The sequence below is a fragment of the Leptonychotes weddellii genome, chromosome 5 (genome assembly GCF_054177405.1).
Source record: "Leptonychotes weddellii isolate Sample4059 chromosome 5, ASM5417740v2, whole genome shotgun sequence".
NCBI classification, from domain to species: domain Eukaryota; kingdom Metazoa; phylum Chordata; class Mammalia; order Carnivora; family Phocidae; genus Leptonychotes; species Leptonychotes weddellii.
This window is the reverse complement of record NC_138373.1, coordinates 13523006-13548031: the sequence shown is the minus strand read 5'-3', so window position 1 is coordinate 13548031 and position 25026 is coordinate 13523006. Positions and strand designations below refer to the sequence as shown.

The 25026-nt window shown below is 36.1% G+C and overlaps 1 protein-coding gene across 3 annotated transcripts in view; it reads left to right on the top strand.

Annotated features, from left to right (window-relative positions):
* The window catches only part of LOC102743782 (S-adenosyl-L-methionine-dependent tRNA 4-demethylwyosine synthase TYW1), a 193645-nt gene that overhangs the window by 66765 nt on the left and 101854 nt on the right, over positions 1-25026 (top strand). For all 3 annotated transcript variants that reach the window (XM_081819628.1, XM_081819626.1, XM_081819625.1), the window contains 2 exons: positions 3379-3497; positions 21125-21234. In XM_081819628.1, coding sequence (XP_081675754.1) covers positions 3379-3497; positions 21125-21234 — 229 coding nt within the window. The remainder of the gene's footprint in view (positions 1-3378; positions 3498-21124; positions 21235-25026) is intronic.

Below are 25026 nucleotides of genomic sequence, written 5' to 3'. Positions count from 1 at the left end.
GAGAATCTCAAGCAGAGTCCCTGCTGAGTGCAGAGCCTGACATGGGGCTCGATCTCATGACCCTGAGATCATGACCTGAGCCGGAACCAAGAGTCAGACGCTTACCCGACTGAGGCACCCAGGCACCCCTATAGTTGGGGACTTTGAAACCCCTTTCAGCGTCTGTTAGAACTATTTGACGGAAAATCACAAGGATATAGAAAATCTGAGCAACACAATTAACTAATAGGATCTGATTGACAGATATAGAACATATTATCCAGCAACAGCAGAATACATATGTTTTCGAGTGCCTGTGGAACATTGACCAAGACAGACCATGTCCTCGGCCACTGAACAAATCTCAGTGGGTTTACAGGAATTGAAATCATAATGTTGTTCTCTGACCATAATGGAATCAAGCTAGAAATAAATAATAGAAACAAAAGGAAAATCTCTTAACTATTTGGAAATTAACGCATTTCTGAATAAGCCCTGGGTCACAGAAGAAGTCCCAAAGGAAATGAAAAAATACATTCCACTGAATGACAATAAAAATAAACTATACGTGGGATGTAGCTCAAGCAGTGCTCAGAGGGAAATTTACAGCAATAAATGCTTACATTAGAAATGAGGAAAGATAGCAAATCAGAAATCAATGAAAAGCTAAATGAGTGTAAATGTAAGTGAAAATCTAATTGTAAATCTAGGTAAATGTTAATGGAATAGAAGACACAATATGGTAAATTGTCAGTTTTCCCCTAATTGATCTGTACGTTTAATGCAATTCCTACTAAAATCCCAGTAAGGTTTCTGTAGAAATAGACAAACTTATTCTAAAATTTATAAGGAATGGTCCTAGCCCTAAAATAGCTTAAACAGTGTTGAGGAAGACGAATAAATTACATACCCTGATATAAGAGCTTACTCTAATGCTATAGTAATCAAGACAGTGTGGTACTGGTGGAGAGATGGATCAGACCCATAGGCCGATAGAACAGAATAGAGATCCCGGAAATATAACCCACAAACATGCCTAACTGATTTTTTACAAAGGTGCAAAGCAGTTCCTTGGAGGAAAGATAACCTTTCCAACAAATGGTGCTGGGGCGATCAGACATCCAGAAAACCCCCACTACCACCACATCACACACCCCAAAAGTACATTCACACGCACAAACACACTCAAAAGTTTTTTTTAAACTTCACATCTTACCTAAAAATTAACTGAAAATGGATCATCGTGAGCTAAACTAAAATAAAACTATAAAACTTTTAGAAAAAAATAGTTTTAAAAAGAGAAATGTGTCATCCCTCTGCTCACATGCCTCTGTCCCTTTATCCTTGTAGCCCTTCAATATTCAGTTTGGACAGCACCCCTCTGGGAAGTTGTCACTGCTCCTGCAAGGCCGGCTGGCTCAGTCATCTATCTCACGGGCTCCAGTAACACCATGATGGACATTTGGCTTTTCTCTGCTTGCCCAGCATCTGGGCCTTTTCATGTTTGGGGAATTCCCTGTTAAATTAGCTTTGTTTAGTGCAAGGGTCCGCTGCCTGCTACAGAAGCCAAGGAGGAGAGATACTGTTTCCTGGTATCACCTGTTGGCAGCGTGGGTATAACAGTCATTTAGGATGGTCATTGCCTTTGCCTGAGGCTTTGAGTATGGAGTGAGTGATGGAAAGGACCTGGGACACGGAGACCTCATTGTTGGGCTCATGGCAGCAGCATCTGCTTCTCGGGGGTGGTGCTGGTGATGGTATCCAGAGAGTGGTGGCATCTACAATAGAAGGCTTCTGAAGGGTTGAGGGCTGGTCCTGCTGCCAGTCGGCCTTCATTCCTGCCTTTCTAAAGATTCTATGAGCTGTGGGGTCCTTTCAATAAATCCTTTTTCTTTTTAACCAGAGTCAGTTTCTGTTGCTTACAAAAGAATCTTGATTGATTCAAATACTCTATCATAATAGTATTGCATATTTTGCCTGTTTACTTGCCATTTCCTCATACTAGATCATGGTTGGAAGCTCTGTCTTACTCATTCTTGGACATTCAACATACAGCGTGCTTGAGGTATATTACCTTTTCAGTAAATAATGAAATGTTCAGGTCTTCAACTTTATTTCTCCACTGGCGTGATATTTAGTGGCAGGTTCCCTGTGACTTTGGCATTTAGAGGGCTTTTAGTTTTAGTTTTCAGTGCTGTTTGCAAGATTTGAATATTTTGTTTGCCTTTTGGATATTTTATTGGGAACTTGAAAGAGAATTTGTAGTTACCTTGAACAATATTTTTTCTTCCCTCCTTATTTTTCTTAATGCAAGTACCAGGTGAGATGGACAAGGGAACCTTTTTTATCAGGGCAAAAAATAAGACTTTGTGATCAACCGACAGAGTAATCAGCTGATAGATTTTTTTTGTAATTTTCGTTCATTGTGCTTTATAATGTTAGCACACTGATATATATTACACACAATTACACACACACACACACACGGGCTCCTTGTGTCTCCTTGTTTGTTCCTGTTAATTCCATCATATTTCAGTCGCAGCAGAGATGAGTCAACATCTCAGTTATCTTGGATGACTCTGTTTTGTCCCCTCAGTGGGAATGCCTTTGAGTGTACCTCCTTAGTACCCTTCCCCTTTTCTCCATTAATATGAGCCAAGTCACCATGACCTTATTTGCATAGCTTCCCCCCAGATTTCACTCTTACTGAAATCAAGCCTGTCTTGCAGAGTTTCTAGATGGATCTTTCTGATGAGACCTCAAAAAGCTTGATAATATCTTGTGATTCCAACCCTAAGTTGATCTGTACTGTTTCTTCATATTATTCATTCTTACCTCACTCACTGTGGTTTTACCACTCACATATTAAATAGTGTCCTTTTTGGGAAAAATCTGTTTTTTACATTCATGCTGCTTGTCCCCTTAACATTCTCAGTGTGTTCAAGTTCTGCCCTTCAGTTGACATAGAATATGCTCCAGGATGCATTCCCTTACCCACCCTCCCTTATTCAAAACAGAGATACCCTTTCATATGAGTGCTGCTCCCCTCTTCTTGGAGCCTATCTTACCTATCCCTTGGTATTATATATTATTGTACTAGTATTATTTGAGGCAGTTGAATGGATTTGAAAATGAAAGCATCAGTGGTCTTCTCTATAGAGCTTTCAGAGTTAATGAATCATAGGTTTATTTCATTGGGTTTTAGAAAACTTAAAGCACCATTAAAACCCAAAGCACCATCAAAACAGTATAGTGTTAATTTTCTGTATCATGCAGATACCAGTAGGGGTATTTATGGTTTGAAATGCACATTTTTTTCTTAAAAATGATGTCTTGGTATTTTGTTTCCTTGCCTTGAGGATTTTATTCAGATTATCATTTGTTTTTTTACTTTCACAGTCGATGCTCCGAGGGAGAGGAGGTTGCTATAAACATACATTCTATGGCATTGAAAGCCATCGTTGCATGGAAACTACCCCAAGCTTGGCTTGTGCAAATAAATGTGTCTTCTGTTGGCGGTAAGTAAAAATGAATGGCTGTGGTGACCAAATATGTAACCGTCTATAATAATCCATTTCTGTTCAGCATTGCGCTAAAATTTACCTAAAGCTCTGCTGTTTCTATAATTAATCCCCCTTTTCATTCCTAATATATTTATGCATTTGGTTGTTTTTCCTTGATCAGTTTCATCAGGGGTTTGCCAATTTTTTGTCTTTTTGAGGACATAGGTTTTAGCTTCATGAATCCTCTGTATTATATATTTGTTTTCTTGTTCAATAATCTACTACTACTGTTTTTTTTTTTTTACCCCCGTTCTTTTTCTAACTTAGACTGTTAACTCATCAATATTCGGTCTTCTATAAGTCTTTAATCAGAAATTTTCATCTAAGTACTTCTTCAGCTACATTCCATAGATTTTGATTAGTTATTTCTTAAATTATTATTTTTTTGAATATAGTTGACATACATGGTAGTTTCAGGTGTGCAACATAGTGATTCAACAAGTGTAGCTCTCATCTGTTACCATACAACACTATTACAGTACACTTGACTCTATTCCCTATACTTTACCTTTTATTCTTATGACATTCATTCGGTAACTGGAAGCCTATGTCTCTCACTCCCTTTCACCCATTTTGCCCATTTCCCATCCCTCTCCCCTTCTGGTAACCATCAGTTCTCTGTGTTTATAGTTCTGATTCTCTTTGTTTGTTTGTTTATTCATTAGTTTTGTTTTTTGATTACACGTATAAGTGAAATCATATGGTAATCTTTGTCTGTCTCTGTCTGCCTTATTTCATGTAGCATGATACTCTCTAGGTCCATCTGAGTTGTCACACGTGGCAATGTTTCATTCATTTTTATGGCTGAGTAATATTCCATTGTACATATGTACTATATCTTCTTTATCCGTTCATCTATTAGTGGACACTTGGGCTGCTTTCATATCATGGTTATTATAAATAATGCTGCAATAGACAGTGGTACATATATCTTTTTGTTTTCTTTGGGTAAATACCCAGTAGTGGAATTTTGGATCATATGGTAATTCTATTTATAATTTATTTTTGGGTAACCTCCATACTGTTTTCCACTGTGGCTGTACCAACTTATATTCCCATCAGCTGTGCACAAGGGGTTCTTTTTCTCCATATCCTTGCCAACACTTGTTATTTCTTGTCTTTTTTGTTCTAGCTATTCTGACAGGTGTTAGGTGACATCATTATGGTTTTGATTTGCATTTCCTTGATGATTGATGTTGAACATCTTTTCATGTGTCTGTTGGCCATCAGTATGTCTTCTTTTGAAAAATGTCTGTTTGGATCCTTTGCCCATTTTAAATCAGATTATTTGCTTTCTGGTGTTTAATTATATAAGTTATTTATATATTTTGGATATTAACCCCTTACCAGACACACTAGTCTCTTCTAGTGTTTTCTCCCAGTCCTTTGACAGTTAGTTTTTAATTTCCTCTTTAGTTGTTTGGCTCATTCTTTGCCTGATGAATTCTCTCTGATTTTGTCCTTGGCTTTCTTTTATTGCTTTGTGTTATAATGGTAGGAGAAGTAAACCATCTCTGTGGTTTCATTAAATACCTGTAGTTTGACATCTTTATATTCTTGTTTTTTTGTTTTGTTTTGTTTAGAGAGAGAACTTGTGAGCTGGAGGGGAGGGGCAGACGGAGAGGGAGAGAGAGAATCGTGAGCAGGCTTCAGACCCAGCACAGGGCTGGATGCAGGGCTCTGTCTCACAACCCTGAGATCTTGAATTGAGCCAAAATCAAGAGTTGGACGCTTAACCGACTGAGCCACCCAGGTGCCCCAACCACCTTTTTATATTCTTTGTCTCTAGCCCTAGTCTCCCTTCTGAGTTTACATCCTCTGTATGCAGTTGTCTGTTGGATATATTCTCTTAGATGATCCACAGGTACTTTAAGCTCGATTTGTCCACAGTGGAATTTATTATGCTCTCTGTTAACCTCTAACCGTTAGCTATCCAGTGGCTTAGGCTGAAAAACTCTTCTTTCTCTAACTCACTGTATCCATTTGTATGTCTGATTCCATTTTAGATTATCAATATTTCACCCTTTAGCAACCAAAATGATTTAATACTTGCCAGCCTAAGCCATTTCTTAATTTATCTGTCATATTGGTACAAGAGCTATAATTCTTTTTTTTAAAGTGGTTTTATATCATTGATCATAAAAGTAATCCATGCTTATTATAGAAACTTTTAGAAAATACCAAAAATATGAAGAGAAACAACTATCTATAATTCCAGAATCCAGACAAATCATCGTTAATGCTTTGGAGTATTTGCTTTCTTTCTCTCTTTTTTTTTTCCCCCTAAGTCATCTTATTTTTTCAAAAACATGGTTGAAATCATTCTCTACTTTCTGTTTTTTTATCCTGTTTTTATTTTTTAAAATATAAGACTCTTGCTCTGTCATTAAAGTCTTATAGGCATAAACTTTTTGTTTTGAAATAATTCCGGATATACAGAAGAGTTACAAAGGTAGTAGAATTTCTGTATATTTTTCACCTAACTTTCCCTAATGTTAAGTAAGACCTTACTTAGCTATAGAACAATTATCAAAACAATTGTCAAAAATAATCAAAAAGAAATTAACATAGATGCAGTGCTATTAATTAAACTGGAAACTATTTGAGTTTCATCAGTTTTCCCACTAATATCCTTTTTCTTTCAGAATGCAGTTTTGGGTCCCACATCACATTTAGTTGTTATATCTCTTCAGTTTTCTGTTGTCTGCCACAGTTCTTCAGTCTGTCCTTGCTTTTCATAACCTCAACACCTTTGAAGAGTACCGGTCAGATATTTTGTCTGATGTTTTCTCATGGTTAGATTGAAGTTACGGATTTTGGGAAGACTACCATAGAAGTGATGTGACCTTTTCAGCAGGTCCTATTAAGGGATACATGATATCATTATGTCCTGTTACTGGTGGAGTTAACCTTTATCATTTGATTAAGATAGTGTCTGCTAGGTTTTCAAGGTGTAAACTGCACCTTAACATTTTTTCCGCTTTGTGTAATTAATAAATATTTTGGGAAGATTCTTTGAGTCTATGCAAATATGCTGTTTCTCTTTAAGCATTTGTCCACTAAATTTTTCATTCATTAGTGGATTTTGCTTGCATCAAATTATTACTTTGGTGTTCCACTGATTATTTTTTTTTACATTTAATAATTGGAATTCTTCTGTAAGGAAGAATCATTTCTCCCTCATTTTAAAATTTATTTTTATTAATTTGGATTCAAGAATATCCAATACTATTATTGTTTACGTTATTGCTCATATTTTTCTAGCTTTGGCCATTAATAGCTCTGTTGGGTTGGCTTCTGTGTCTTTTCTTTCATTTAAAACACTTATGTATTATCTGACTCCAGAAGAGGTTCCAGGTTCATCTTGTGATTTTCCTGCCCAGCCTTGGAGTCAACCACTTTTCTAAGGAACTCTAGTTCCTCTTATCGAAGAATGGTACTTAGACTCCAAAATTTGGATGCTTGATATGCTCATTTCTATTGGGGTGTTAGTGCTTCTAGGCCCTCTCAGCAGATAGAAGTAGAAAATATATGTGTATCTGTTGCTGTATATTAAAATACACAACTGTGAGTTTTTACGGATATCTTCAGTTCCTATCAGCATCATAGAGCTCATTCTAGTATTCCTTTTGTGCTTACTTGTAACTTTTTTCTTTGACGGTAAGAAACCCGGCCTGGCCCTCACCATCTACAACATATTAACCTCAACCTTAGTTATATGCACGTGAAGGACTTTAGAATTGCAAACTGATGCCTTTGTGAGAAATAAATTTATCTTAGGATGGATTTGTCTGGCTTTGGCATCAGGATAATGCTAATCTCATAGAATGAGTTAGGAAGTGTTCCCTTCTCTTTTACATTTTTGAAAGTTTGGGAAGAATTGGTGTTGATTCTTTGAATGATTAGAGGAATTCACCAGTGAAACCTGTTTTTGGGCTTTTCTTTGTAGCGAGGTTTTTTTTTTTTTTTAAAGATTTTTTTTTTTTATTCATGAGAGACAGAGCGAGAGAGAAAGGCAGAGGGAGAAGCAGGCTCCCAAGCAGTAGGGAGCCCGATGCGGGACTCGATCCCAGGACCCTGAGATCATGACCTGAGCCGAAGGCAGACGCTTAACCATCTGAGCCACCCAGGCGCCCTGTAGCGAGGTTTTTGAATACTGATTCAATTACTTGTCCTAAGTTGGTTTAGATTTTCCATTTCTACTTGAGTCAGTTTTGGGAATTTCTATGTTTCTAGGAATTTGTTCATCTAGTTTATCTAATTTGTTGGCATACAGTTGTTTATAGTATTTTCATAATCCTTTATTTCTGTAAGATTGGTAGTGATGTATTAAGTTTCATTTCCGAGTTTACTAATTTGAGGTTTTTTTTTCTTAATCTAGGTAAAGGTTTGTCAGTGTTGTTGATCTTTGCAAGAACCAACTTTTGGGTTCATTGATTTTTCTCTGATGTTTTTCTATTCTCAAGTTTCATTTGTTTTTATTCTGATCTTTATTAAATCCTTCCTTTTGCTGCCTTGAGCTTAGTTTGCTTCTCATTTTCTAGTATTAAATGGTGTATAGGTAGGTTATTGATTATTTATTTACTTATTTATTTAAAGATTTTATTTATTTATTTGACAGAGAAAGACACAGTGAGAGAGGGAACACAAGCAGGGGGAGTGGGAGGGGGAGAGGCAGGCTTCCTGTGGAGTGGGGAGCCTGATACGGGGCTCAATCCCAGGACCCTGGGATCATGATCTGAGCCTAAGGCAGACACTTAACAACTGAGCCACCCAGGCACCCCTGATTTTTTTTTTTTTTTAAATGTGAGTGTTTACAGCTATAAATTTCTTTCTGACCACTGTTTTAGCTACATTCTATTCATCTCTAGTATTTTGTAATTTCCCTGTTTTCTTCTTTGATCCACTGGTTGTTTAAAAGTGTTGTTATTTGTTGATTTTTCAGTTTTCTTTCTGTTCTTCATTTCTGGTTTTATTCCATTGTGGTTGAAGAAAATATTTTGTATGATTTCAGTCTTTTAAAATTTATTGATACTTGTTTTATGGCCTAACAAAGGGTACATCCTAGAAAATGTGCTATATACAATTGAAAATGTGTATATTGACGTTTTTTGGGTGTATTGTTTTGTATATGTCATAGGCATTATTGGCGTATCATATTGTTCAAATGCACTATTTCTTTTTAAAATTTTTTATTGTTATGTTAATCACCATACATTACATCATTAGTTTTTGATGTAGTGTTCCATGATTCATTGTTTGTGCGTAACACCCAGTGCTCCACAAATGCACTATTTCTTTATTGATCTTCTGCCTAATTGTTCTGTCCATTATTTAAAATGTGGTTTTTGAATTTTATAATTATTAATGTAGAACTGTATTTTTCTCTTAGCTTATAAATATTTGTTACATATATTTTGGTGCTCTTTTATTAAGTATGTATATGCTTATAATTGTTAACATCTTCTTGATGGATTGACATGTTTATCAATATATAATGTTCTTCCTTGTCTTTTCTAACAGTTTTTGACTTAGAGTCTGTTTTGTGTTATAGGAGTGTAGCTACCTCAGCTCTCTTTTGGTTACTATTTGCATTAAATGTTGTTTTTCTTCCTTTCACTTCTGTCTGTTTGTGTCTTTGGATCTAAAGTGAATCTCTTAGGCAGCATATTGTTGGATTTTTTTTTTAATCCATTCTGTCAATCTCTGGCTTTTAATTTTAGATAATTTAATCCATTGACATTTTGCTCTTTGTTTTTATAAGTTTTATATCTTTTATGTTGCACACTTTATTACTGCCTTCTTTTGTGTTTGACTCTTTGTTATGTACAATTTGACTTCATTATTGTTTCCCTTTCTGTGCATTTTTCAGTTATTTTCTTGGTGGTTATTTCTCTGGGGATTAAAACTAACCTCTTAAACTTACAACACTCTACATTTAATTTTCTTTATTTGTGGTAGTTCTGTGAAGTTGCAAGAATGCTGCAGTAGCGAATACTAAACTGTGACTTTTAGGGGAAATAAAGGATTAGGTTCTTACAGTCCTCTTGTCAGAACATATTTGCCATCTTACCAGTACATAACTTTGTTATATGCTTCTGTGTAAAGTATTTTATTTATTTATTTTTAAATGTTTTATTTATTTACTCATGAGAGTCAGAGAGAGAGAGGGAGAGAGAGGCAGAGGCAGAGGTAGAAGCAGGCTCCCCGCCTAGCAGGGAGCTCGATGTGGGACTCGATCCCAGGACTCTGGGATCATGACCTGAGCCGAAGGCAGATACTTAACCATCTGAGCCACCCAGGTGCCCCTGTGTAAAGTATTTTATATATACTTTTGATTCATTAACATTGAACTTATGGCCAACAGCATTGTAATTCATGCCTAATGAAGCTTATCTAACATACATATTTTCCCTGCAAGGCACATCATAGTCTTCTTGTGCTTAAGAACACTACACAGCACTTTAGCCCTGTGCTTGGGAACTATTTTAAATAGCAACATCACTAACAAAATGCAAAAAATGGGACATTAAGTTGACTGCAGTATGAAAACTTAAACAAGAAGGCAAAGAGAACATTGTCTTGTTTGACCTCATTTGGGAATGTGTGTACTAAAAACTCAATTTTTTGCTGCTCTGTGAGTGACCATGAATAACCACAAATATTGACCTCAAGTATTGATTTTGGGGTTACAGATAAATTTTAGCAAGTAGGTAATTTTGCAAATATGGAATCAGCAAATAATGAGGATTGACTTTATTTTGAACAAATACCACCTTTGGTTCAACACTATTCAAAAACTTTGCTCATACAAAGCTTCATTCCTTCTTTTTTGTGTTGCCACAACTTTATGCATTGTGTACTCATTAACATAGATTTATGATTATTGTTTTATACATTTGTCTTTTAAATTGTATAGAAAAAAAGAGCTAGAGTCCAAAAAGTTCAGTAATGCAGACTTTTTTGTATTTGCCTATGTAATAAACTTTATGTTCTGTATTTCTTTGTGTGGTGCAAATCTATCTAGTGTCCCTTCATTTCTGCTTTAAGGACTGCCTTTAGCATTTCTTGTAGTGCAGATCTACTAGTGATGAACTCCCTCAGTTTAGCTTCATCTGGAAATGCCTTGTCTTTCCTTCAGTTTTGAAGAGTAGTTTTGCGAGATATGGAATTCTTGATTGACATTGTTTTTCCTTTTAGCATTTTAAATATGTTATCCCACTGCCTCTTGACCTCCATGGTTTCTGCTGAGAAATTGCCTGTTAATCTTACTGAGGATCCCTTGTATGTGATGAATATCTTCTCTTGCTTCCTTCAAGATTCTTGAATCCTTTGTCTTTCAGCAGTTTGGTTATAATGTGTCTTGGTGTGGATCTCTTTGAATTTATTCTGTTTGAGTTCCTTGAGCTTGTTGGATTTGTAAATTCATGTCTTTTATCTAATTTGGGAAGTTTTTAACCATTATTTCTTCACGTATTCTTTCTTCCCCTTTCTCCCTTTCATTTTGGGACTTCCTTTAAACCAGTGTTGGTATTCTTGATGGTGTCACACAGCTCCATAAGGCTGTGTGCACTTTTCTTCATACTTTTTCTTTTCCTGCTCCTCACACTGGATGATTGACATATCTTCAAGTTTACTGATTTTTTCTTCTCTAAGCCTGCTCAGTCTGCTATCACAACCCTCTAATGAATTTTTCATTTCAGTTATTATACTTTTTAGTTCTAAAACTTGGTTTCTTTTTATCATTTGTGTCTCTTAATTGATAATTCTGTATTTGTTGAGACATTTTTCTTGGTTTCCTTCAGCTCTTTGAGCATGTTTGAGACAATTGATTTAGTGTTTTTCTAGTAAGTGTGATGTTTGTGCTTCAGGGACAGTTTTCATTATTTTCTTCTGTGAATGGGTCATACTTTTCTTGTTTCTTCATATGCTTTGTAATGTTTTATTGAGAACTTCACAGTTTGGATGTTGTGATGTGCTGACTCTGGGAATCATATTCTTCCCATTCTTCAGGTTTGTTTTTTTGCTTGCTGTGGGTTTTAGTTGTTTGTTTGCTCAGTGAGTTTTCCAGACCATTTTTGTACAGACTCTATTCTGTGTTGTGTATTGTCTGTGAAGCCTGTGTTTTAGTGGCCAGAGAATGTGTTGCCCAAGATTTCCTTGAGCACATGGAGCCAAAGAAAAATGGAGGAATAAAAGCCCTTCCCCAGTCTTTGCAGATTGACTGTGTTTTGGGGCATTCCTTCAAAGCTTGGCCAGGCTATTGACAACCTTGCCTTTACCTTCACTTCCTATTTGTGCTGAACCTGAAAATCAGTTGTAGGTGAAAGTTTAGTGTCTTCTCAGGGCTTTTCTTAGCATGAATTCTGTCTGGGCATGTGTTAGGCTTTCTTTATTCCCTGGTGTATGTGAGTGCTTTTCAGTTCTTTGACTTGCCCAGAACTCTGTCTCCCAGCGTTTCTTTACAGGCATTCAGTTAACTGTTGTTTTCTTGAACTGTAATCCTTTGGTGCACTGAGATCTGTGTGGAGTTCCTTTTTTTAAAACTTCGACTACAGAGTTTTTTGAATATAGATAGAATAAATAGTATAATGAACCTTTGTGTACATTTTATTAACACAAAGCCAGTCATGTTCCATTTGTCTACCCCAGTCCTCACTATTTTGATGCAGATCCCAGCCATGATATTGTTCTGTCAGTACATACTTAAGGTGACAGATAATATAAAAAATAAGACCTTTTAAGAAAGAATATAGCCATAATACCATCATCTCATATTAAATTTTCATTGTCTTCTATTAAAGGGAATACATGTATTTACTTTTCTAGTTATCCAGGGATAGAGTAGAAAACAAACAAGCAAACCTGAAAAGTATCTCTTTGGACATCTGGTTAAATCAGTGGTTTTCAACTGGAGCAAATTGCTATTTTTTCCCTCTGTGGGGAAACCTTGGCCATTTGACAATGTCTGGAAGCATTTTTGATTGTTAAAGCTGAAGGAGATGTTTCTGGCATCTAGTGGGCAGAGGTCAGTGATGCTCTTAAACATCTTATAATGCACAGAACAAACCTGCACAACAAAGAATTATCCAGTCCAAAATGTCCGTTGTGCTGAGGTTGACAAGTCCTGTGTGCAGTGGTCCACAGGTGCTTTTTCAGTCAAGGGTACTGCTGGAATGTGATGGCGTTGAAATAAAATGATACAGCATATCTCCTTTTTAGTGATAGAATCTGTGCTTATGAAACTTAAAATATTATAGGATGAACATTTGCCAAAGAAAAGCCATGTGAGTATGTGGACTGAAATATTGGATCACATTATACTTAGCTTGTAGGAGAAAGAATCAAGTGCTTTGTGTCCTAGTTCTCATTGTATCACATTTTACAGTCTCTTCTAATCTCTCCCTAAGATTCTTGACATAAGTAGTTGTATGTGTATTTGTTATTGTTTGTTTGCTTTTTTTTTTTTGGAAAGTCAAGATTCAAAGGAAGTAACAGGATTTAGTGGGTAATACCCCTTACCTGTGTTACCTGTTTATAGCCAATAATGTGGTCCTTTAGATTCTGAGGCAGTAAATTTACCCCGTTTTTAATTTTAATTTTAATTTTTTTTGAAAATTTATTTATTTATTTGAAAGAGAGAATGAGCAGGAAGGGCAAAAGGAGAGGGAGAGAGAATCTCAAGCAGACTCCGTGTGACCTGAGCCAAAACCAAGAGTCGGACGCTTAGCTGACTAACCATCCTGGTACCCCTACCCAGGTTTTAAAAAAGCCAATGATGTACTTAATAAATTCATTAATGAGATTTTAGATAAAAGTAAATGGAGAGGTTTCACTTACCATAGCTTCTGATGAAGAAGTACTAATACACTAACTTTAAGATTAGAATTCACCATCCGTTTCGATTATAAATAATCTAATACACATGTTAGAAAAGGCCGAGAAAAATTGACTTAAATGCTTATGTGAATGTTTTATTTATCTTTGTTTCATTTTACAGGTTCTTAAAAATAGCCTCTGAGCCTCAGTTTCCTAACTAAAATAAAACAGTAATACCTTCCTTACAAGGTTGCTGTGAGGCTTAATTGCTTGAGGGAGATGGTGCATGTGAAAGTGCTTTAAACTGAGTATGATGTGCAGGTGTGAGTTTCCCCAAACGAATTTCTTTAACTTTATTTGGATAATATGGGTAGCAGATGGTTATAGATAGATAAAATATTATTGTGTTCTGTTAATTTTCAGAACGATTTGTTGAGTGCTATATGTATAGATAGCCCAAATTTACCAGTTTGTCTCCTGTTTTTTGTTTATGTAAGTGAAAATTTTGTACTTTGAAATTTCAAATTAAGAGTTTTATCTTTCTTAAACAAATAACGTGATTACAAAAATGGGCAAAGGATCTGAGCAGAGTTCTCCAGAGAAGATATACAAAAGTCCAATAAACACATGAAAAGGTAATAATATTCCCAAATTGGAAATAAATGAAATGTTCATCAACTGATGAATGGATAAACAAAATGTCCACCCAATGGAATATTATTTGGAAATAAAAAGGAATGAAGTAGTGATACATAGTACAATATGATGAACCTTGAAAACATGCTGCTAAGTGAAAGAAGCCAGTCACAAAAAAACATAAATAGTATGATCATATTTCTATAAAATGTCTCGAATAGAGAAACCTATAGAGACAGGAAGTAGATCATTGGTTGCTTAGGGCCTGGGTGTATGTGTGGATTGAAGAGTGATAGCTAAGGGGAGCAGGATTTCTTTTTGGGAATGACAAAAATAATCTAACATTGATTTGTAGCGATGGATGCACAACTCTGTGAATATACTAAAAGCTATTGGATTGTGCACTTTAAATGGAATTTTATGGTATGTGAATTATATTTCAGTAAAGCTGTTAAAAAAGCTTTGCTTGAGTAGTAAACAGAAGCTTTTCAGATATATTTTAAATGTAGTCTGAAAGGTCACTCTTGCGTTCAAAATATATAATACTGTGAAAATTGTCCTTTTTTCATTCTTGTCTTCCAGTCACTTAGGTTTTCAGAGAGATGCTACACATGTGTGAATAGATTTGTGGGTGTGTATGTGTCTTTGTATACGCACACACACAAGTGGCAGGCTGCTTTATAGTATTCTATGCCTTGCTTTTTTTGCTCCTACTTTGTAGAGATCTTTTCATATCAAAGTGCATATAGATGTAGAACCAGATCTTAATGTGCTAAATTAAATCATTGTTTGGGAAGCAGGAAAGAAATACGCTTAAAGGGCCTTTGTCTTTAAAGTAATTACTAAGGTGTTTACCTTCCACAAAAATTTCCTCATTCTCTGTGTGTAGTAGGATTGTAATATAATTTTGCCCCAAAGTAATATTTTACTATTTTTATTGCTGTGGTAAGAACACCTAACATGAGATCTGCTCTCTTAACAAAATTTTAAGTGTACAGTACAGTATTGTTCATCATAATGTTGTCTAGCAGCTCTCTAGAACTTGAATCTTACATAACTGAAACTTTATATTTGTTAAATAGCAATTCCCCATTTCCCACTCCTCTAGCCCCTGGCAACCACCATTCTGCTCTTTGCCTCTGTGTGTTTGACTATTTTATAAGCTCCATATAAGTGGTATCATGCAGTATTTGTCCTCCTACGGCTTATTTCATTTTAGCATAATGTCCCTCAGGTTAATCCACGTTGTCACATATGGCAGTATTTCCTTCCTTTTTAAGGCTGAATAATATTCCATTGTATATATGTACCACATTTTCTTTATTCACACATCTTGGTTAATAATACTGCAATAAACCTGGGAGTGGATGTATCTCTTTTGAGATTCTGTTTTTAAATCTTTTAGAAAAAGACACAGAAGTGGGATTGCTGTATCATATGGTATTCTCTTTTTAATTATTTTTAGAAACTTCTAGACTGCTTTCTATAGTGGCTATACCATTTTGCATTTCTAACAGTGCATAAGGGTTCTCATTTCTCCATATGCTTGCCAACATATGTTATTTTATTTATTTTTATTATTTTTTCTGATTATGGCCATAGCAATGAGTATGAGGTGGTATCTTACTGTGATTTTGCTTTGCATTTCCCTGATGATTAATGATGTTGAGCATCTTTTGATATACCTGTTGGTCATTTGTAGGTCTTCTTTGGAGAAATGTCAAGTCCATTGCCCATTTTAAAATTGAGTTATTATTTGCTGTTGAGTTAATGGGATTCTATATATATTTTGGATATTAACCCCTTATCTAACATCTAGTTTGTAAATATCTTTGCCCATTTCATAGGTTACCTTTTCACTCTGTTGGTTTTTTACTTTTTGACCTGAATATGCTCTGTAGTTATTTTAAGGCAGATGAACTTAAACTGTTCCCCTTAATTTTTTGATGTGCTCTTTTTGCACTGGTAGAAGATAAATAGCAAATAAATGGACTAAAGACCAAAATCTTAAAGAACTGGTGATTATGTGGTATGGTGTATGGCAATATTATCAATCAAATACAATTGAAATTGGTAGAAGTTTTATCTAAAATTATATGTGTAAGATCAAAAAAAGGAGAGGGAATAAACTATTAACTAATGAAAGAGGATATATAATTATAGATGCCTCAAAGATTTAATCTTTTAATTAGTATTTGTTTATTTAATGAATATTTGAAAATTTGGAAAAATTAAATTCCTTGTTTATTTATTTTAAAAAATCTACGGAGTTTATTCAGATTTCATCAGTTTTAAATGCACTCATTTGTGTGGTGGGTGTATGTATACAGTTCTGTACAATTTTATCATATGTTTAGAATTGCATATCTAAAACCACAATCAAAATACAGACTTTTTCCATCACCAAAAGGCTCCTTTTTGTTACCCCTTGATAGCCACACCTACTCCTTTGCCCTCCCGTTCCTAATCCCTGGAAATCATTAGCCTGTTCCCAATTTCTAAATTCCTTGTAAATTTAGATTTTTCAAAAGTAATTCAAGAAGGATGTCATCGTGAGTACTTTTGTAATCATTGTAGTAATGGAATCAGTAGTTACAAACCATTATCAAAAAGAAACCAGACCTACATGGTTTTATAAGTAAGTTCTAGCAAACATTCAAGGAAAAGGAATTCTCCAGAAAGCAAAGAAAAAGGGAACACTTGTAAACTAATTTTAAGAAACTAGTGTAACCTTGATACCAGCCCAGAGAACAGCATGAAAAACAAAAATTGCAGTGCATTTTCACTCATTAGCAATGGGTGTAAAATCCTAAACAATACATTAAAATACAGAGTCCGGGGCACCTGAGTGGCTCAGTCATTTAAGCATCTGACTCTTGATTTCAGCCAAGATCATGATGTCAGGGTGGTGAGATCGAGCCCATGGGGCTCCATGCTGAGGTGGAGCCTGCTTAAGATTCTGTCTCTCCCTCTCCCTGTGCTACATGGCCCCCCTCTGGGCATCAAAAAACAACAACAAAAGATCACGGTCAAGATGGGTTTAATTTTGGGGCGCCTGGGTGGCTCAGTCGTTAAGCGTCTGCCTTCGCCTCAGGTCATGATTTCAGGGTCCTCAGATCGAGCCCCGCATCGGGCTCCCTGCTCAGCGGGAAGCCTGCTTCTCCCTCTCCCACTCCCCCTGCTTGTGTTCCCTCTCTCGCTGTCTCTCTCTCTGTCAAATAAATAAATAAAATCTTAAAAAAAAAAGATGGGTTTAATTTTTGTAAATATAATTTTTTCTTTTTTAAAATTGAAGTATAATGAACGTATAGTGTTATATTAGTTTCATTGTACAATTTTTTTTTGTTGTTGTTAGAGAGAGTGAGTGTGAGTGTGGGGGGAGAAGGAGAGAGAGAATTTAAGCAGGCATTACACGCAGCATGGAACCTGTAGCGGGGCTTGATCTCACAACCCTGAGATCATGACCTGAGTGGAAATCAAGGGTCGGAAGTAAGGACAGTCATCCAGGTGCCCCAAGTGATTCAGCAATTTTGTACATTACTCAGTGCTCATCAAGATAGGTGTTTTTTTGTTTGTTTGTTATTATAGCTGGCTGTGTAATTAGTACTCCACTGTACAAATGTTTTTGCATTTTTATATATTTTGGACACAGATTATATCAATTTATACTTCAGTATGTGAATATGAATACTTCTTTCCTATGTTTCCAACAAGGTTTAGTGTTTTAAGAAAAGGAAACCTTTCCTTATGTGACAGGTTGTAAAGGTCGTATAGAGAGTTCTGGTATACCCTTCATTCACCTCCTTAATGTTAATATCTTACTTTATGATGGGACAGTTATGACAACCAAGAAATTAATATTTCTTATTAATTGCAATAGATAAAATACTATTAATTAAACTGGAGACTGTTGAGATTTTGCCAGATTTTCCATTACTGTTCTTTTTAAAGTGTTGGTACATGCTATCAGATGATGTTCAAGGTAGGGACAGAAGATCTTTTGTTTTGTTTGGCTTTTGGATATCCAGGTCTAGCACCATTTATTGAAATGATTATCCTTTCTCCCTTGAATTGCCTTTGCACCTTTTGTCAAAACTCAGTTGATAATATATGTTGGGTATATTTCTGGTTTCATTTGTTTTGTTGTTGTGTGTGTCTCTCTTTGGCCAATACCACACATTCTTGCATATAACAAAGACAGTTGATTTTTGTATATTGATCATATATCTCATGTACTTGTTAGGTTCCCTTACTAGTTCTCATTAGTTCCAGTCTATTTTTTGTAGATTCCTTTGAATTTTTATGTAGACGAACATGTCATTTGTGAAGAGAGAGTTTTATTCCCTTTTCTGGCTTCATTTCACTGACTAGGACTTATATGCTGTATAGGAGTAGTTAGAAAGGACATTTTTACAATGTTTCAGATATTAAGAGGAAAACATTCATTCTTTCACCATTAAGTCTGATGGTAGCTGTGAGGAGGTTTTTTTTTTTTTTTTGGATCCCTTCATAAAATTAAAGAAATTCCCTTTTATTTTTAATTTACTGAGAGTTTTTGTCATGAATGGATGTTGAATTTTTCTTTTTTTTTTTGGATGTTGAATTTTATTAGATACTTCTATTCATATGATCATTTGTTCTTCATTCTGTTAAAATGGTAAGATAGAGTGATTGATTTTTGCATACTGACCCAGCCTTGTATTTCTGAGATAAACTACTTGATTGTGACACATTTTCCTTTTCATGTGTTCCTGCATTCAGTTTGCTTAGTAGGGTTTTTGTTTGTTTGTTTGTTTTTTTTAGGTTTCTGTCTCTGTGTTCATGGAAGGTATGGGTCTGTAGTTTTCTTTCTTTGTAACATCTTAATATGGTTTTTGTATTAGAGTAATGCCGGCCCCATATAGGCAGGTCTTGTGTGTGTGTGTGTGTGTGTGTTTTAAGATTTATTTATTTATTGGAGAGAGAGAGAAAGAGGGAGTGGGGGGAGGAGCATAAGGAGAGAATCCCCAAGCAGACTCCAAGCTGAGCATGGAGCCCGATGCAGGGCTCGATCCCAGGATGCTGAGATCATGACCTGAGCCAAAACCAAGAGTCAGATGCTTATAACTCACAGAGCACCCAGGCACCCCATTTTTTTTTCAGGTCTTGTGTTTTAACCCGATCATATCTTTTAACTGGTGTGTTTAAACCATTTATACTGAAAGTGATTATTGGTGTGGTTTGATTAAATTCTACATCTTGCTGTTTTCTATTCTCTGTGTTGTTTTTTATTTTTCTGCCTGCTCTCATGTTAATTGAGTATTTTAAATGATTTTATTCTATGCTCAGTCTTGGCTTATTCTTTATATACCTTTAAAATATTTTAGAGATTCTCCTAGGGTTTACAGTATACATAACCAGAGTCAAATAATACACCACTTCAAATAATATACCACTTCATGTGTAGTATAAGGATTTCACAACAGTATATTTCTTATTCCCCTCTACCATTTTTAGAGCAATTAAAGGTAAAAAAGGTAAATATGATTTTTCTCCTTTCCCCCCCTTTTCCAGTGCTCATTATTTCTTTGTACAGATTCAGGTGTCTATCTACCATATGTATGTTTCTTTAGTCTGAGCAGTTCCCTTTAACATATCTTGTAATGTAGGTTTGCTGAGGAGGAAATCTCTTAGATTTTGTGTGCAAAAGCCTTTATTTTCCATTTCTGAAAGATACTTTCACTGGGTATAGAATTCTGGTTGATGCGTTTTGTTTCTTTTAAGCATGCTTCTCAGGTGTCATGGTTTCAGCTGGCTTGTTTTCTGATGAGTTGTCAGATGTAATTTTTAATCTTTGTTCTTATGTAATGTGTTTTTTCTCTTAAAGATTTTATCAGTACCTTCTGTTTTCATCATTTGGATATGATATTTTTAGGCTGTTTTTAATTTTTTAAATGTCCTGGTGGTTCTGTGAGCTTCTTGGATCTCTGGTGGTTTTTCATTACCTGTGAAAAATTGTTAGCTATCATTTTTTACTATTTCTTCTGCTTTGTTATCTCTGCTTTCTTTCTGGGATTCCAAGTATGTATATTTTGGGCCTATTTGTGTTCTCCCACAGCTCTTGGATGCAGTGTCCCTTTTTTTCCACTTAAAAAAGAAAACTTTGTGTTTTAGGTCGCTTATTTACACTGATCTCCCAAATTTTTTTTTACTCTTTCCTCAGCTTTACTAGTTATTGCTGAACCTGTCAAAAGCCTGTTCTTTCATATTTAGCATTTCTCTTTGTGTGTTATAATTTCCATCTCTCTGCTGAATTTACCCATCTGATCTTGCATATTACCCACCTTTTCTATTAGGGCTTTTAACGTATTAATCATTGTTTTCAAAATTCCCTGTCAAATACTTTCAACATTTGTGTTAAGAGTTTGGTTCTGCTGACTGCTTTGTCTGTTGGAAATGTGTTGTTTTTCTATGCCTCATATTTTTTTGTTGTTTAAAGTCAGACTTCTTACTTATTATATTAGAGACTGAGGTGAGTGTTTTTTTGTGTTTGGAAATCAGTATACCTTTCCTTTCTGCTTGGACTTTTCTTTTTGGAGTTTAGGTTAATGAGTCAGGAGCTGGGCTTGAGTTGAGATTTGTTGTTTCTGTGCTTACTCTCATTATACCACTGGCTTAAAATTCCATTAGAGGATACCTTAAGTGTGGCATGGGGGCTGGTTTGACAGAATTTTTTTTCTCAGTGCCTCATCCATCCTAAACTTTAGGTGTTCCCACTGTGCTGTCTCTCAGGGAGGGCCAATTACTGTGATTTTGCAACTCTTCCAGAAATATTCTCTTAGTCATTAATGGATGCTTGTTAGCCTGGAAGTGGGTGACTGGAAGAAAAGTTTGCACGTTTTTTATTGTTCTAATTAAACCCCAACCTTAGCCAGGCACTTCTCCATCTAACCTTCTCTGCTAGATATCATGACTTAAGCCAGAAAACACTGCTATAAATAGCTAAACTCTTCGGGGGAAACCAACTCTGATTTTATGACTTTATGGTTTTACTACTTTGATTTTATGATTTTACCACTACTGCACAGTAGATGACTAGCTGAGATGTTATTACAGAGTCCTTTAGAACTTTTGCCTCTTGTTCTCAGGCACCACACAAATCCAGTGGGCACCGAATGGAGGTGGAAGATGGACCAGCCTGAAATGATCTTAAAGGAAGCCATTGAAAACCATCAGAACATGATTAAGCAGTTTAAAGGTATTTATCTACCCTCTACAAAGGAATGCTAATTAGTGTGAATTAAATTGGCTGAGGAATTGCCTCTTTGACAGGATTTTTGTCCCCACTGGCAAATTTTCATATAGGGAAGTGAAAACGTCATAGAAATATTATATATATTTTTGCCCTTTTTCTTTCTACTGACAACTTTCATATCCCATATGATGGAAGAACTAAAAAAGTTTAATTCAAAGCTTAGCAATTTAGAATATGGTACACTCAGCCTATAAATTTGCCTGGGAGTGTATCATCATCCTTCCTAAAAACTTTTGATATTGTTCTGTCTTGGTAAGCACAAAGCAGCCTAATGGGCAGAAAAGTTTAGATCATTGGAAAAATCTTAAATATTATCAGTTATGTAGTGGGAAAGCATTTTTGAATAAATGACTTACAAAAAGGAGGGATTCTATTAGTATCACGTGATCCATAGTGATGTGAAAATTCTGCCATTCAGTTTCTAGAATTTCCTGATTCAGTTCTGTTTCATACTTAAAGGTATTTGACTTTACTGGAGGTTACTGGTTCTCGGGCTTTAGTGTGTGTCAGAATCATCTGGAAGGCTTGTTAAAACAGATTCCTGGCTTCCTTTTCCAGAGATTGGTTCAGTAGGTCTGGAGGTGGGGCCCAAGGATGTGTATTTCTACAGCTTTGCAGGTGGTGGTGATGTTGTTGAACTGGAGACCATGCTTTGAGGCCCATTGCCATAGATAGATATGGTAGAATTAAAAGTGTTGGCTTTGTAACATGATAGCTGCATATCCTGAACTGGTATTTGTTAGGTTCCCTGTGAGATCTGTGTGTCTGTCTCCACCTACCACTTGGAAGTCCTTCTCTCCTTTATTTTCCTTTTCTTTGCTATGCAACAATAAAACATGAATTTTAACCAGGGTTGTGTTGATATAGACACTCTTGTGGTGCTAACTTCATATGTGGGAGTCTTTATAAACCCCAGTAATTATCATTTTGAAGATCAGGTGATTCTTTTATGTGAAGAAATTGTCAGGTCACTGCTTCTTGAGATTAAAGTGCTTCTGATAAGTGTGTATGTGTGTACATGCGTGCGCAACGTGTGTGTTTGTGTGTTTAAACACACCAAGTAGATCTTCAGTTCTCAGTAGACACCGGCTGGCTGGTCTATAAATTTAATTCAGTTGTAACACTATCTGGAGGTAGCACCAGACCTCACAGGGTAAGGGTTCAGTCCTGTGAGACTGCCCCACGTCAGACCCCAATCTCAAGTCCGGGTTGTTACCTGTGCTTCTGACTGACTGGCTGTAAACTGGAGGTTCCCACTATCTCCTGTTCAGATTTACTGGAGTGGCTCACAGAACTCAGAGAAGCATTTATTTACACTTACCAGTTTATTATAGAGGGTTTTACCAAGGATTCAGGTGGATGGCCAGGTGAAGAGGTAACATAGGGCAAAGTCTGCAAGCACGGAGCTTCTGTCCCAATGGACCTGGAGTGCATCACCCTCCTGGCACATGGAGGCTCTCACCAGCCTGGAAGCTCATCAACTCTTACTGTTTCAGGAGTTTTTATAGAGCCTAATATGTAGCCCCTCTTGCCCTTCCAAGAGATCTCTGGGTGTGGTTGAAAATTCCAACCCTCTAATCACTTGTCTCTCTAGTGACCAGCCCTGTCCTGAGGCTATTTAGGGGCCCTAAGTCACCTCATTAGCTCTGATGTGCTCAAAAGGGGCTCCTTCTGAATGAAGACACTGCTTTCACTCAGGAAATCCCAAGGGTTTTAGGAGCATTGTGCCAGGAACCAGGGCCAAAGACCAAATATATTGCTTATTGTACCTCAGTCCTTCTTGTTACTGTTCTTCTTTCTTATGAGAAATTGAGAAAGGTAATGCAAATAATGATTAATCAGTAATAATTTATTAAGGATAATCAGTCATTGCACCTTTATTTTATTATTTATTAATTTTCTAAGGAATGTGGAGCTGTGCATATTTGTGTGTGTCTCTGTATGTGCTGACTTATTTTTGTACATCTGCAAAGATGCTGATAAATATTTAAATTTGTATCTTGACCTTTAGTCTCAAGCACTTTTTTTTTTTTAACAAATTAACTTTCTCTTCTGTGGATAAAGCAGTGTCTCTTACCAGTGTTTGGGAAAATTATAGAAACTGGTGAAGAACTAAGTTTCCACATCTGGTATCTGACTAGCAACACTCATTGTTGATTTAGTTAATATTGATTATTGATCTTCAAACAAATCATATGCCTTCTTAAAAAAACTTCAAGGCAAAGTCTTGTTTTCTTTTGGATAATGTATTGGTCAGAGTTCTCCAGAGAAATAGTCAACAGGATGGAGTGTGTGCATGTGTTTGTGTGTGTGTGTGTGTGTGTGTTGAGAGAGAGATTGATTTGGGGAACTGGCTCACATGATTGTGTAGGTTTGGGGTAGACTAGTTGCTGGAGATGTAGGGAAGAGTTGCAGTTCAAATCCAGAGGCAGTCTGCTGGCAGAATCCTTTCTTGCTTGGGCCAGGTCGCCTCTGTTCTGTTAAAGCCTTCCACTGATTGGATGAGGATCATCCGCCTTATAGAGGGCAATCTGCTTTTATTCAAGGTTCAGTGATTTAAATGTTAATCTCATCCAAAAGACACCTTCACAGAAATATCCAGAATAATATTAGACCAAATATCTGGGCACTGTGGTTCAGCCAAATTGACACATAAAACTAATTATCACGGATCATAACATCAGAAGCAGGCAAATGCCAGTAATTTATCTTTATATTCTAGTAAGTTTGTTTTGTTTTAGTGCTTAAAGAGCCCATTGTATCCTTCAGTAATGGGACGGTGACGGAGGATGTGTGTTTCCCCAGCAGCTGGCAGTCTCCCTGAGTGATTTGTGCCCCAGGCAGTTTGTGTGAGGAGGAAGCAACCATGAGGAGTAGGCATTCATTCTTCCATTCTGAGATGTCCTTGATACATGATGACAATTTGAGTTTTGATAGGAATTTTTCTGACAGGAGCATTTTTGCAAATTCACTTTAAATGGAAATAAGTAATGAATAAATCATAGGGCTGACTTTATTCATGTTAATAACATGTATTAGGTGAACTCAGTGAGCCCATGTTCTTTGTTGTCTGCCTAGCTTGTTTGAAGGGCTTGTCCTGTGCAGAAGGTGTATCTGATTGGTTACCTTGTACTTACTTTAATCAGTAGGCATCTCAAATGGTTTGAATTTAGGTTCCCATGCGGTAAGAAACAGAAGAGTTTTTAAAAATATATGTTGTCTTATAGGGGGAAGATAGATAAAGGATTGCAGAGAGAAAGAATAGAGCGTATCTGTGGACAAGTGATTCCTGAATCAGGGTTAAAATGCCTAAGGGGGAGGGAATGATCCCCCCCAAATTCAACAATGACTACCAACTTCATTCTTAAAAAAGCTTTTATAGAGTATCTACTTTGCCCTAGTAATTCCCCCCAAAGGATTCTTTTTTTACATCTTAATTACTTGACACAGTGTTACCATGTCGGCACAACAGCTATTCATTTAATCAACAGTAAATTTTCTACAAAGGTTTTCAAGCTGGAACTGGTTGACCTTTGTACACTGACATTCTTCAGGGTGCCAGAACAATTCTTCTTTAAAGTAGTAGCAGTCGTAGAAAACGGGTTTCTATTGGAAGGTGTGGTGGGTGTAGACAGGCTGGCACATGGGCATAAAGGAGCTTTCATTCATTGTATTTTATGTTTTTACAGAGTCTTCAGTGTTTGGATCGTGGTAACTATTTATTAATGCTTTTTA